This window comes from Oenanthe melanoleuca, chromosome 1 (assembly GCF_029582105.1).
Source record: "Oenanthe melanoleuca isolate GR-GAL-2019-014 chromosome 1, OMel1.0, whole genome shotgun sequence".
In the NCBI taxonomy this organism is placed as follows: domain Eukaryota; kingdom Metazoa; phylum Chordata; class Aves; order Passeriformes; family Muscicapidae; genus Oenanthe; species Oenanthe melanoleuca.
Genome location: NC_079333.1, coordinates 4,310,637 through 4,324,336, shown reverse-complemented (window position 1 = coordinate 4,324,336; position 13,700 = coordinate 4,310,637). Strand labels below are relative to the sequence as shown.

Below are 13,700 nucleotides of genomic sequence, written 5' to 3'. Positions count from 1 at the left end.
AGAGCTCCCAAAATTATCACTGTGTTAACTTGGCTTGAAAGGAAACATGGATGTTTTCATGAAGCACCCAAGCATCTCTGATAAATTTTCAAGGCAATCAAGCAGTCTTTATGGCAAACCATGCAAGGAATGGTGTTGCTGTAACAAAACCAAACAGGAATAAAGTTTCCCTTGTGAGTTCTGGTGAGCAATACAAGTGGATCCTGTGCTGTGCCAGTGTGTTTGCCTTGGCCCAGCAAATTGCCCTTGAAATGAACTCCCTGCTAACAGAAAGTTTGTGCTACAGCAACTGTTCTGCCTACTGCTCTCTGTGATTAGGGATTGCAGCTAGGACAAATGAGAAATGAAGCAATAAGGAAAGGGAATTAAAACTGTTTCAGACCTACTTTTGAGCAGGCTTAGTTTGGCATTTCTTTCCTCCTGTACAGTACATATTCCACAGCAATTTTGAGAACAGTATAATTTGAAAGTTAACATTTGCTTAGCTTGTAGCACCAGATAAAAGCTCTCATTTGCAGTGAGCAGGAAAATTTGTTATTGCCCCAGTCAATAGCTATTGACCTGGTACAGCACTTCTGCTTATTACAACCAAATCCTTTTTCTTTTTTGTTCAATAGTCAATGACACTGTAATGGAAGGCACTGCTTACAAACTGATGCAATATCTATCAGCAACAGCTAGAAGTTAATGACTAATGGTTACACAGAGGAAAGCATGTGCTAAGAACAGCAGTACACATCTATTAATCAAATTTACTGCATCTGATGTGCCTTTCCAGCTTAGTGGAACTGTAAGGCACATCAGATAAATAGTATCTGTTGTTATTAATCAAGGTTTTAGCACAAAACACCTTTTATTCATGCTACCAATATATAAATAATTTGGCTAGGACAAAGTTTTGTCTGACTTTTAGGGCACACCTTTCAGTTATATGAAATTTGGATTCTGCAATCCTAAATTTAGTACTTTGGCAAGGCAACTCTCCTCCTGAAGTCAAGTTATTCTCTAAATGCCCCAGATGGGGCAGTATAAATGGAAAGCAACCCCCTAAAGACAAAATGGGAAGAGTAGTGCCTGTGTCCATGGCTCAGCCTGCCTTCAGGCTCCTTCCCTGCAGCACAGCAATGATGCTCTGGGGACAACCCTGCCCTTCATAATTATGGAACTTGCACTTTCTGTGCCTGGGGGTCCACTTTGCTCATAATTCACATAGCCTCTTTTCATTCTATAATCATGGCTGTAGAATTGTTTTTAATCCTGCCTGACACCAAAATATTTTCTAGATTCCACCACCTATTTTATATCTGAGAGATAAGTATTTTTAGAAAACAGTGTGACTATAACAGTAACACTATTTTTATATTACCTTCAAACAAACATTACAAAACATTAATGAAGTTTGTTGACTCCTTGGTGAAAAGCTTGGCTTACAGTTCTCCATAATCTTTCCTGTAAAACACTAACAAATACTCTAATATTGGAGCACTGATTTATCTGTTTGTTTCTCTTCTCTGAATGCCACCTTGATTTCTCTCTGGACTGATGATGAGGCATGTGATAAAGATTAAACAATCATCTAATTGCCAAGGACATTATTATACTGTATCCCCTATGCACCATTAAATTGGATTTAAACAATACTCCTAAACCACAACGCTTTGCCTTTTTCAGAAGAGACACACCCTGCAAGATCCACCATGTGGATCCTCATCAGACCTGTGATACTGATTCATAAACCACCCTGGTGGTGAAGACTGGTGGAATTGAACTGCTGATATGCTCAGTGTGAAGCAAGGAGCTAAATTCACTTTAAGTTCCTACATATTTACAACTCTGGACAAGATCTCCGGTGTTGCTCAGCCAGCATTAAAAAGATCATCTTAATTTAGAACCACAGAGAGACAGATTTGAACATGGTCAGGTCATTCCACAAACCTACTGAAATTCCATTCCAACAACACAAGTTCAGGAGCTAAACTTTCCTCTTTGTTCTTAGCTTTCCAAACATAGCTTTGGATGTTGTAATGAGGTGAAAGCAGGAAATATTCATAACATATTTATTGTGTTTACTGTGATGGCAAAAGGACACTGCATTATGCACACAACTTTAAAAGAAAAGTGAAAGTTCTGCAAATTAGCAAATTTGGCTTAGTTGAGACAATTTTGAAAAGAATACACCATAAGCTTTTTAATTCATTACTGAAAAAAGTTGTCACTGAGGAAATTAAATGCATGTTAATTAGACTTCTTAATTGTTAAGTGATATGTAGGTATTTCAGCCTTTCAGAAAAGTCTATAACATCACTAAACCTGCTGGATTTCAGAGGCAAGGGATCTCTCATGGCAGCTGCAACAGTTATAAGCAGTAAAACATTTCAAAGATTATTCTGAAATTTTAGTCAATTATTTGCAGTATACAACAAGCTACAGAGAGTTTACTTTTTTTTCCTTCAAAATAGGAAATTCATCTCTTCTGCTATGAAAATCATTATATCTCAATCAAATAAATAATGAGCACTTTTGCAAAAATAAGATATTTTACAAGACAGTTTCATTGTCAGCTCAGTTACATTTATGGTTTTTTCCACTTGCCCATGAGCAAACTCTCCATTCTATTTCACAAGCACCTGTAAAGACTTCTCTTGAATTAAAGTAATTGTTATTAAAAAATAAAAATGAAACATTTCAAATTGAAAACAGACAGGCTATGCATTTTCTATTATGGTCTAAAAATTTGCAGTATTAAGATTTCTGAGAACTGTAACCCATACAATGAGGAAATGATGCTTAATTTCAACACTAAAAGATACAGAATGGGAAAACCAGAATAAAACTATTAAGGAAATGCATTAGTTACTTACTTTTTGTAACAACTCCTTCAAGGCGAATGATATTCGGGTGATCAAACTGCCCCATGATACTGGCCTCCCTCAGGAAATCTCTCCTCTGCCTGTCCATGTAGCCACCCTTCAGGGTTTTAATGGCAACAGGGATCTCTCTTTTTCCTGGTGTCTTCAGACGCCCACTGCACACTTCTCCAAACTCCCCTTAAACAGATAAAACACCTGCTCAGAAACTCACAGTGCCTGTGCAGGAAAATATTCAAGCAACTCACACATCCCAGAGAAGTGGACAGAGAAAGAACTGATGGAATATTCAAATTTATGAGTGTCACATCTCAGACAATCAAAATATTCAGCAGCACTTCACAAGAAATCATCACCTTTCCTTTGTGCCACAGCAGATCATGAGACTTTGAAGTGTGCCTGCAAAAGGCAAAGCTTCAGCCCTCCCCACTGTGGCTCATTTGCTTTCCTTTGAAACTGAATAGTGGTATCAATATATTTGGGACATATAACTGAGGAAGGAATGGAATGACACCTGGATTTTTATTCCACTGATAACAAAATATCTATGCAAAATATCTGTTGATAGAAATATTTATCTCTAGGGGTCAAAGACCTGTGTATTAAGAAAATACAGCACTAAGTGTTACAAGCACTAAGAAATAAGTGCTAAATAATAAAATTAAGAAAATACAGCACTAAGACCTATATATTAAGAAAAGCCCTGAGACTATCAGAACACTTGACTATCCTTCAGCTACAGAAAACATGTAAAAAGTACTTTATGCTGTTATGACCTAAAAAAGCACTTGCACGTGATTTATTTAAATGAACTTCTACACCTACTTGAAATTAATTACATATTTCAGACAGCCAAAGGCCAACAGTCCCAGAAAATCTGGAGTTGTGCAATGAGAAGAATCTCAAAACTTTCTGCTGATGTTTCCCTGTGTATGTAGGGCCTGTGAAGGATGTGTGTCTCCCTGAAATCTCCTTACACATTTGCTAATTCAGTTTGTATGGAAATCACAACTTTCCTTTGATCTTAAAGTCACCCAGAAGTTATTTAGAGTCCCTACCAAACATTCCTGGATGACTGCAGGTCAGTTTTCAATGGGTCATAATTCAGTAAATGAAAAACAATGTTCACAGAAATATTTCAGTCTTTCTCAGTGCAGGTTGCTTTCACAGCAAATCTAAATTTTTTACCACAGTCATTTTGGAATCAGAACTGCTCAAAACCAAAAAGCAAGTAAAGTACAGATATATATTTAACTGGGGATTTAACACTCCATTGAGTGCTGTCTGTATTAGTTTTCCCTAAACTTTAAGGATAAAAGTAAACAATATTAAATAACTCTATTCTGTAACAGTGCATCTTCAGATATGAAGCAAATCTAGAAGAAAAGTACCTTAAAGGCACAACCTTCACTTCAGAAAATTATAACTCTCTGATGTTACAGGATTAGAATGGATATTGTAACAAGATTTTTCTTTTATTAGGTTTTCCTAAAACAAAGCTAAGTTTTATTAGTCAATGAGATCCAGGAAGAGTGAGATTAAAAGAACAATTTCCTAGCTTGTCTTTCACTTCAACAACAGAGGCATCATCAAGAGCAGGAGTACAATTAACACATGATGAACATTAACCTCTGAATAAATTATCTAAAAAAAAGTCAAGTGGTCCCAGGTCTTCTTTGTACAGTTCCACCCACCAATTTATTTCTACTTAATTTTTAAAAATAAATTAGAGATGTGTGCAAATATAAAACATGTTAAAATATATGTCATTAGAGTAATCCTCTGGGATCTTTTGACAAAAGGGGAAGTTGTGTGAGGATTTTCCTATTTGATTTTTCCCCTTTCACCTTTAGAGGGCTTTCCTTAAAAGTTTGCTTGCCTGACTACTTGCACTGAAAAAGCAGCAGATAATTTGGACTTGTAAAGTCCTCCCATAAAAGAAAGTCATGAAACCTGAATGTTTTGCAGGAGACATAGTCTGTCAATCTTCTATTCTGTGACATGTTCAGCAGGACCAGAACACTTCTCTAAAGCCATGACTTTATTGCATCTTGCTGGTTTAAATGCCTAAAATGAGGAAAATCTCCAATTTCTTTCTCTTGATGAAACAGTGAAAAACAAATGTACTAGAGCCTTAATATCCAGATTTTTAAAGAAATTTTGTCATTGATAAGTCTTCAGAATTGCAAAATCTCATTTTAAGCCTAATTTGGAAAGGATAGTTTATAGAATAAACCATTTTGCTACTACAAGATTATATAAGAACACTACAGCTTCAGAATTTCATAAATAATGCCATTCATCCCTCAGGGACTGTAAAAGGCTGTTACCAATGGCTTTAAAATTAATTGAACTGAAGGAGGCAGCTGAACAACTTGCAATTCCAAGATTTATTATCTGTACAACATCCAAAGGAGGGGAAGGAACCCCTGCTTCTTCCACCCTATTTTTTTGACACATGATTTGGAAAGAAAGAAAGAAATTTCCCTCCCCTTGGATACTGGGACTGATAAACTGGTGAACATAAAGACTACCAGTTTTTTTGTGACATGATGTCAAACTGGTGATCATCAGCTTACAGAACAGACAGTTCCTACATCTAGAAATGAAGGTGTGCAATAACTTCTGCTTCTGTTTTAGATAGATGGAGGTCAATGGTATAATTTAAAGCATTGAATTATTTACACTGAGTTTGACAGGATTTAATCCCAGAGCAGCTTTTCTACACTTCTGTTCAGATAAAGAATTTTCAATGTTTTTAAAGTCAAAGGGGAATGAGTTCAACCAAAGGAGTTTTAAAAATCTAAGAATCTCATTCTCACTGCTCAAGTTTGAAGATAAACAGGATAAATGTTGACCCTGCAGCAGCTGAGGTTCATGACTGCATGTGTAATAAGTTGAAGCTAAGAGCCAGATGTCAATGAAGTCAACATTTTTCCTTGCTCCAGGGAAAAGGCTGATCACAACTAGAGAAAAAGATAGAGTCCATTGCCTGTTCAGTTTTAATAAAATGCAAATAATCTTTGGTTTAATGACATAAACCTCATCCATCTCACTGTATACTATACAAAAAGGAGCTAATTGAGCAGCCTAGAAATTTAATCTGTGCAAACCACCCATCCCTTTCTGCATTCAGCACCATGTATGTGATATTGAAAGTGAAACAGGAGCAGTCAGTCACTTAAAATCTGATGTGCAGCCTGGTATTACTGCCTGGGATCAGAACAAATGTCTTACAGCACAGACAGTGGCTGCTGATAGAACTGGAAGGTCACAGCACCAAATGCAGCTCAACTCACGTCCCCCTTTCAGTCTTTACACTTGAGGGAGAACTTGCAGGAGATTTATACCACTCAAAGAACATTGTCTGCTCTGGGAAAAACTGAAGAGTTGGTCTCTTCCTTGAGCTTCAACATTTTAACAAAGAAAACAGGAGGACAATTGTAAATTTTAAGACAAACTTGACAAAGAACCCCTGGGAATTCATTCCCTGAAGAGGTGCTGAACCCTTAAACCAAACAGCAAGAAGAGATGGGGCAGAAGAAAGTGTATGAGCAAGACATAATTACCAAATACTTTAAAGTATTTGGGTACAGAGTTAGTTTGAGTTAAGCTGAAAAAAGAAACTGAATTACTAAATTATCAAGAACTTTTGGACATGACTTTTTCCACTGAAAAAACAAACTGGAAACTGCTTTCAGGAGAAGAATAGTTTAAAAAATGTCATGACCAGAAATGATAGAAAATTTTTTTTTCAAGTATTTGTGATTTTCCCCTTTGGCAGTTTCAAAATTAAATCTTTTGTTTGAAAAACTGAAGTTATGGAAATTAGAAATGAGAATGATTGGCCAAAATAAAATGTTAAAACAGAAAAAATTTATAAGTGCATCTATTCATTGACTTGCTAAAAGATATTAATGTTTCATTTTTGAGAATATGTTGATTTTTGGTTTCACTTAGGTGAAAATTGTAAACATCTTTTAAAAGTAATTCTCCTGTAATAAGAAATCCATTTTATATCCAATTGAAATATGCAATACAGAATTAGAGAGAATGCACAGAAATCTTTAGGGCTGCTGAGAATTATACTGGTATGTCCCTGAGCAGCTACTGAAGAACTGTGTGGGAATTTGTACTCTCCCTGCCTCAGCCACAGTATTTAACCTGCATCTTGTATGCATGGAATTGGGTTTAAATTTCATTTGCAAGTCCTGTTTGGTGAGTATTTTTTAAGGTAACAAATTACCCATGTAATTTTAGAAAATAAAACCCATAAAAGTAAAATATGTCAAAGCATACACTTCCATGCATACAAGAAAATGCAGAGAGAAGCTGAGAAAAGAATTTTCATAAATGAATTAAAATGAGATAAAGGACATAATTTTAATCTGAACCAAAACAAATAATCCTTGTCTGTTGTATTCAACTGAAATCAGCAGTTCCACATATGTGGAATGTAGCTCCACCTGCTTTATAATCTAAGACATCAATATCTACAATGTGTCTGAAGAAAAGGAAGAAATAGAAGAAAGCAAACTGCATGTTTTCTGCAGAGGTCAGCCCTCTGGGGGCTCTCCCAAGCTGATAACTCCAGAGGTGCACAGCTCCACCTCCAGATGATGTGGCCTCAGCAATTGGGTAAACTGGAGCACTCCAGCACTATGGACTGCAATGTGAAACAATTCTCTCTTTTACTTTCAGGTCAATACTTTCTCTCTCCTGTCTGCTACCAGACCTGGTTTTATTGCTGTAGGATTGTTGCACTACATTTTCTAGTGCATAAAACACTTCTTAGCAGCACTGGATATATTTCCATGTTATCAGTGTAGTAACATATTAAATGAGGGGTTTAAACTGAAAAATACCCTTCCTTTCTAGAGTGACTGAGATATAAGATACAAATACAAAAAAGAAGGATTATAGGGCATCATCTTTCATACTGTCTTCATCTTATCAACAGATTTCCTCTTTCCCCTCTCTGCCAGTGATCCTTCTCCACAAGGAGAAGCCCATCCCAAGCCAGCCTCTCATACTCCTCCAGTTTTCAATTTGAGAATATTTTTTTCTCAGGCTTCTATATTCAGAACTTATATCCCAATAGAAAGAGATTCTGATCTAATTTCACCCTCAGTGACTGGGAATACAAGACAGTAACTATGGTGCACGCTGAGTGACACAGTGTTTTGAATACATCTGGAATAAAACCCCAAAACAGTAAGAATTATAACAACCCAACAAACCAGGCAAAAAATCAATCCTATGCAAAAAACTGATAATAAATTAATTTCCTAATGCTTATGAAAAGCAGTATTGCCATGCCTGGAGATTTTTTTACAGTAGGTATAGTTTTACCTGCCCCAATGACTCTTTCAATACGAATTCTTGAAGGATCAATCTCCTTGGCAAACTCATGGACAGCAAGGGATGGGTCTTCATATGTATCTGGATCTATGTAGGTTTTGAGTCCTGGGAAAGGTACTGCAAGAAAGAAAGGATAATAAGAATCAGAAACTCCTTGCCATTCACACATTGCAGCAATAGGGTTTTTTGTTGATGCTTTGTTTTGTTTTTGATTTTTTTTTTTTTTTTTTTACTAGATGATTGAAAGGACTGAAAATAATATATTACATCTTCCAGGTTTAAAATTTCAGAACCCAACAGAAGAGCTAGTCACTTGAAAAGGGGTCTGCAGAGACACCAAGTGAGGGCTTAATGATAATGAAAAGCACAGCCTCAAAACAACAGTGATTATTGCCAAAGCAGTTAATCTTCCTCTTTGCTGCTCCTTGGGCAATTGAGGCAATCTGTCCTTTACTCTGAAAACAGTTGCTTCTAGTTCACTCCTTTCATTTAGGAGAGGATGGCTGAACATCCTGTTTTGTCAAACAGGTCAAATCTCCGAGTTCCTTTTCTCTGAGGATGAGTCCTGGAGGGCTGTGCTGCTTTGTTCTCTTCTGATCAGCTGGAACAGCCAGAGAGCCAGGTGCAAGATGACAACAAAAATATCCAAAGCCATTTTCAAGATAATTTCTGTCTGTTTCCTTGGAGATGGCCATGGCAGTAGTGGGTTGGTGCCAGATTGCTTTGGCAGGCTCCAGCAAGCTGTGATTTTCTGGCATGGCTGATATCCCTTGTGTTCCTGAGTATGGCATGTTCAAGAACTTGTGTTGTTTCTTCTGGACTATCTGGATGGGAATTCTTTTAGGCTGCTGCCATATCATGATTGAGTTCTGGAAAACTTTCAATCCATTATCAGAAGTTGATGCTAATAATCCATTAATTTATCAGGATAAAAAGAGGCATCTGCAGCTGGGTCCAGAGAGTCTCTTTAAAAAAGAATGAAGCACTTCTCAGCCTTCTTCCTACTGTCAGTTAATAGCTGAGTTTAAACCAGTAATTTCTCTTTATTCTTGGTTCTGTGAAGCACATTTATGAGTAGAGACTTGCCTCCTCCAGTGTGATGCTGAGATCACTACAAATGAATGGGAAGGCTCAGAGATGAAGCTTTGTGTCAACATGAAACACAGTCACCATTTACCTGGCCTGAGAGACACTGAGTGAGGTTTTTTTCAAATTCAGTCATGGTCTCAGAGGCATATATCAAACTCTCCAGGAGGAGAGTTTTTGTATTCTTTTATTTCTGGCCATGTTTGGAAACAAATGACAAAAACAGCTTTCTAGGCAGTATATTTATGGGCAAATGTGCCCTTTTCCTTGACAGAAAGACACTTGGCTCAATATAGTGGTGTCACCTGAAAAAATATTTTACTTCTGGTAACTTCTGTGTTGATCATAGCATTTCCAGAGATGTTATTAAACTGATGAAAGAATAAAATCTGATACCCTTTGTGTTATATCCTTGGAATAAAAGAAAATAGATTTAAATTGCTCCTCTAACAGAAAACAGTAAGGCAACTAATTTAAAGTAGGTAGCTAAACTAAGCTATATAAAATAATTACTGCCCATGAGAGATCACCAGGATTTTCTCTCCCTGTACTGATCAGTGAGCAGGAACATGAAGGAAGACAACCCATTCCACTTCTTATTTCTTGGGTGGCTGGAAGTGTAGATCCCTAAATCCAAAGAGAACTAGATACAAATAAGTCATAGAGTCAGCAAGAGAGGAATTTTGAGGCAGAAATTCAGTACCCAGAACAACTGAGAATTCAAAGAAATATAACTGAAAACCTCCTAAATATTATTACCTGAATACCAAAAAACTCTTTAATAACTAGAATAGATTTAGTGAAAATGCAAACAAAAATAAAGACTGTTGATGATGCAGAAAATAAGGAATAACTCAAATAAACAGATTAAAACATCAAGGGCAAAAGTTGTTGAGGAAACAGTGGACTTTTTTAATTTAAAACATGATATAGATATTATATAGTGTTGAACTACTTACAGTGTCCATTTTGCAAATGAGCCCTTCTTTTCTCCTCAGATTTCATCTTGGCCTTTATGTACCACTGGCATCTTTCAAGAAAAACAAGTGAGGTTTTAAATAAAATACTTGCCATGAATAAAACAGACATACACCAAGTTTTATCTGCATTTTTGTGAAAGGCAAATTCTATGCATTTGGAATATCTATTTACTTATGAATCTAAAGAAGGAAACATGAAGAACTACAAATAGATTATATACAAAGAGAAACAGATCATGGTTGAATGACTTAGCATGATAATGACTTCCTGAGTTTAAGTTTGATGTAATACTTTTTTTTTTTTTTTAAGTTTGACTCCCCCAAAGAATTCTGATACTTCAATAATTACTATCCTGAATTCCTGTTTGTGTACATAGGCATGTGGTAATTAAACCTTATCCCATTACCTTTTGTATACAGTGGGTAAAATACCCTTTTTTTTCATAACAGAATCATAATAACTTTACCATGTTTCATGAAAAAAGAAAGCATTTTTTTTCACATCAAGACTCCTTTTTTTCTCCTCTGCTGAGTGGCTCTGTGCAGTCTGAGATGATGAACACTGCCTACCTTCAGGTCTGATAATGCTGATTTAGGGGGGGTCACAGGGCAGGACCAACTGCTTCAGTCCAGAAAAAACAAAATATTTGCTCTTTGTCTTAAAGCTTTTTCTCATTCACTGAGCAGTCTGAAAATTACTTTTTAGAGGGAAATAATCTGGTTTAAGGGATGGCAAAGGGTTGTTAAGGCTCTGATGGCTGGGGAGAGCAGCAGTGCCTGTGGACATGTGCTCTGGAGTACAGACACAGTTCCAAGACCAGATTGAAAAAAAAACATTACTGTCCTCTGTGTGAACATTAACAGCATTATAAAATTAAATAAACTAAATAGTCAGTATACCCATACTAACAGTGGACATCTATGAGGAATAGGTGAACACACCCAGCTCATTTCAATGGTTTGTTTGAACTGCTGAAACACAGCAGGAGCATCACAAGTTCATTCACATACACAGGTGATAATGAGGAAATTAAGAGTAGAAACTCCTGAAGCTGATGTAGCCTTGTAAAGAAAGTGCAGACCAGTGGATTCTCAGACTCTATGGAAACTCTGAGACTGAACACCATTTGCTGGGACTCCCTGAGGATGCCAGTAGCGTTTTTAGGACCTGAACAAATGTTCTGTAGGGTGCTACCTGTCCAGAGCCCTAAACACAGGTTCTTACATTCCAAGAGCTTGCCCAAGGGACCAAAGAAACAAGATCTTACCCAATCTTCCTAAACATCCATGTGGCCCCAAAGTTTGACTACAGAAGCCAGTGATTAATCACCAGGAGAGGAGTCTCCTCATTCTCTGCTCATGTTGGCTGCAGGACAATTGGAGCTAAGACTAAATCAGACTGAGCTTTAACATCCCATTTCCTGAAGCCAAGACCCCAGTCCTGTGTCTTGAAGTGTCTTGTGCTTTCATATTCCTGTCTGGAAGTGAGAGCCGTGCTTGCTGCTTGCTCCTGGTGGATAATCACCCAGCAAAGTGCAGAGGCAGGTGCTCATTTAACCCAGCCTCTCCACTCTGAATGGGCTCATCAGCAGCCCTGAGACTCAGCTCATCAAATTGCTCATTCTAAACACTGAAGCAGAGCACATCTGTAGGGTACCAGTCGCATTTTTCATGCTGAAATTCGCCTCCAGTCCTAGAGTAAATTGAGTATTTATTCAGAATTTTCTTGCTCTGTCTTCTGTGGAACGCGCTCTTATCGCTGCATTTAAGCAGCACTTCAGAATGAATTCTTGTCTCACATAATTGAAATGGTCCCACTGAGTAAGGCACTGGAAAGTAAGAGAATCTCTGATATTCTTAGCATTAGAAAACAGGAGGAAGAAATAAAGAAAGAAACCCATTTCCATATTTTTTTTTTTCATTCCCGAGTTTAGTGATTTTTTTCCAAAGGAAGTGTTTGAGTTATGTTTCAGGATTTCACATATGCGTTCCACACAATCATTTTCTCTGGAAATTTGTCTCTGTCTAAATAATTCCTCTCTCTTCTAAAAGACACTACTGTTTGTCACCTTCTGTAGTAATTGCAGGAGTATTTACTCAGCCTCTAAGATTATCTAAGGCCACAATATGTTCCAAGGTTAACTGCTCTCATTACCTTCAGCAGAACGTTAGATTTAACTGGTTTTATTATTTAGCAGAGAGAGCATTAATTCCCATAATGGCAGCTACTGCAGTGCCATATTGAATTGCTGGGGTATTGCAAATAAAACCTCTGGCCTGTACTGATAGAACTTCATTTTCTGTTCAAATTAGAGGTAATGCTACACCAACAAAACAGGTGTGTAATTACAAATCTAAAAGTGCAGCACCCTCTGTTGATACCTGAGTAGTGCACTCACTAAAGTTTTGCAATTGACAGTTGAGATTTTGTAAAATACACTGTGGGGATTTTTTTTTCCTTTTTTTTTTTTTCTCCTTGTAATGTCAGAGCCTTGAGGGTGCAGCAGGTATACTGTATTTTTAAATTACCACTCTGTAGGAAAGAGGTCCAGAAACTTATTTCTAAATTATCCAAACTATTTCCTGATTTCACATAATTTCTTCTCTCTCCCAACTTCATTTTTATGAAAAGCATTTACAAAAGAACTGTATTACCAGTACTAACAAAGAGGATATTCCTGTGCCTAACCCTACTTTTAGCTCTGAAAATGTGGTTTAATGACTAAAACATTATTCTTAAATTCTTAATTTTACATGGGACTATATGAGAACAGTGTTTTAATTACCTGCCAGTGATGAGGAAGAACAAAGTGAGGATGACCAGGAGAGTGAATCCACCAACAGCAGCAGTGGCAATTACAAGAATCTGTCCCTGCTCTGCAGCCATATCAGAAGCTGAAAGAGAAGCACAGAAAAAAGAGGTTGATGCTCCATCCATCACCCAGGGATTCTGCAGAATGGCTGAAATAATTTCAATGGTCAGATGTTGCAATTTGTTTTTAATGGTTCCTCAGTGCTTAGCAAGGATGCAAACGTGTCTGTGAAGTGAGGAACCATAATCCATGTCCCAGCTAGGATGGAGGGGAGAAAACTGCAGGTTCAAAAAAGGAGGATTTGTCACTATCAGAACTTGCAATTCACTGAAGTTTGAATATGACAGGATTTTGGACACAAAACTGTATTTTCTTCCTTAGCTTTATTTATTTTAATCCTGCACCTAATTCAGAAGTTCCCTTCATCCTCCTGTTCAGTGAAGTCAGCAGCAGTGCTGGGTATGTGAAGATGCTAAACTGGGTTCAGGAGGAAGCAAAGCAAAAACTCCACATCTAATGTGCAGCTTCATACATTCCTCAGCATGTCTGGTGTTCAGTTTCATTGTCAAAAAATACATAGAGTTTATCATAAC

At 37.1% G+C, this 13,700-nt stretch overlaps 1 protein-coding gene across 2 annotated transcripts in view; it reads right to left on the bottom strand.

Annotated features, from left to right (window-relative positions):
- The window catches only part of LOC130257195 (ephrin type-A receptor 6), a 271,650-nt gene that overhangs the window by 70,205 nt on the left and 187,745 nt on the right, over nt 1–13,700 (bottom strand). For both annotated transcript variants that reach the window (XM_056499489.1, XM_056499481.1), the window contains 4 exons: nt 13,081–13,189; nt 10,274–10,344; nt 8,220–8,345; nt 2,862–3,047 (listed from right to left, as the gene is read on the bottom strand). In XM_056499489.1, coding sequence (XP_056355464.1) covers nt 2,862–3,047; nt 8,220–8,345; nt 10,274–10,344; nt 13,081–13,189 — 492 coding nt within the window. The remainder of the gene's footprint in view (nt 1–2,861; nt 3,048–8,219; nt 8,346–10,273; nt 10,345–13,080; nt 13,190–13,700) is intronic.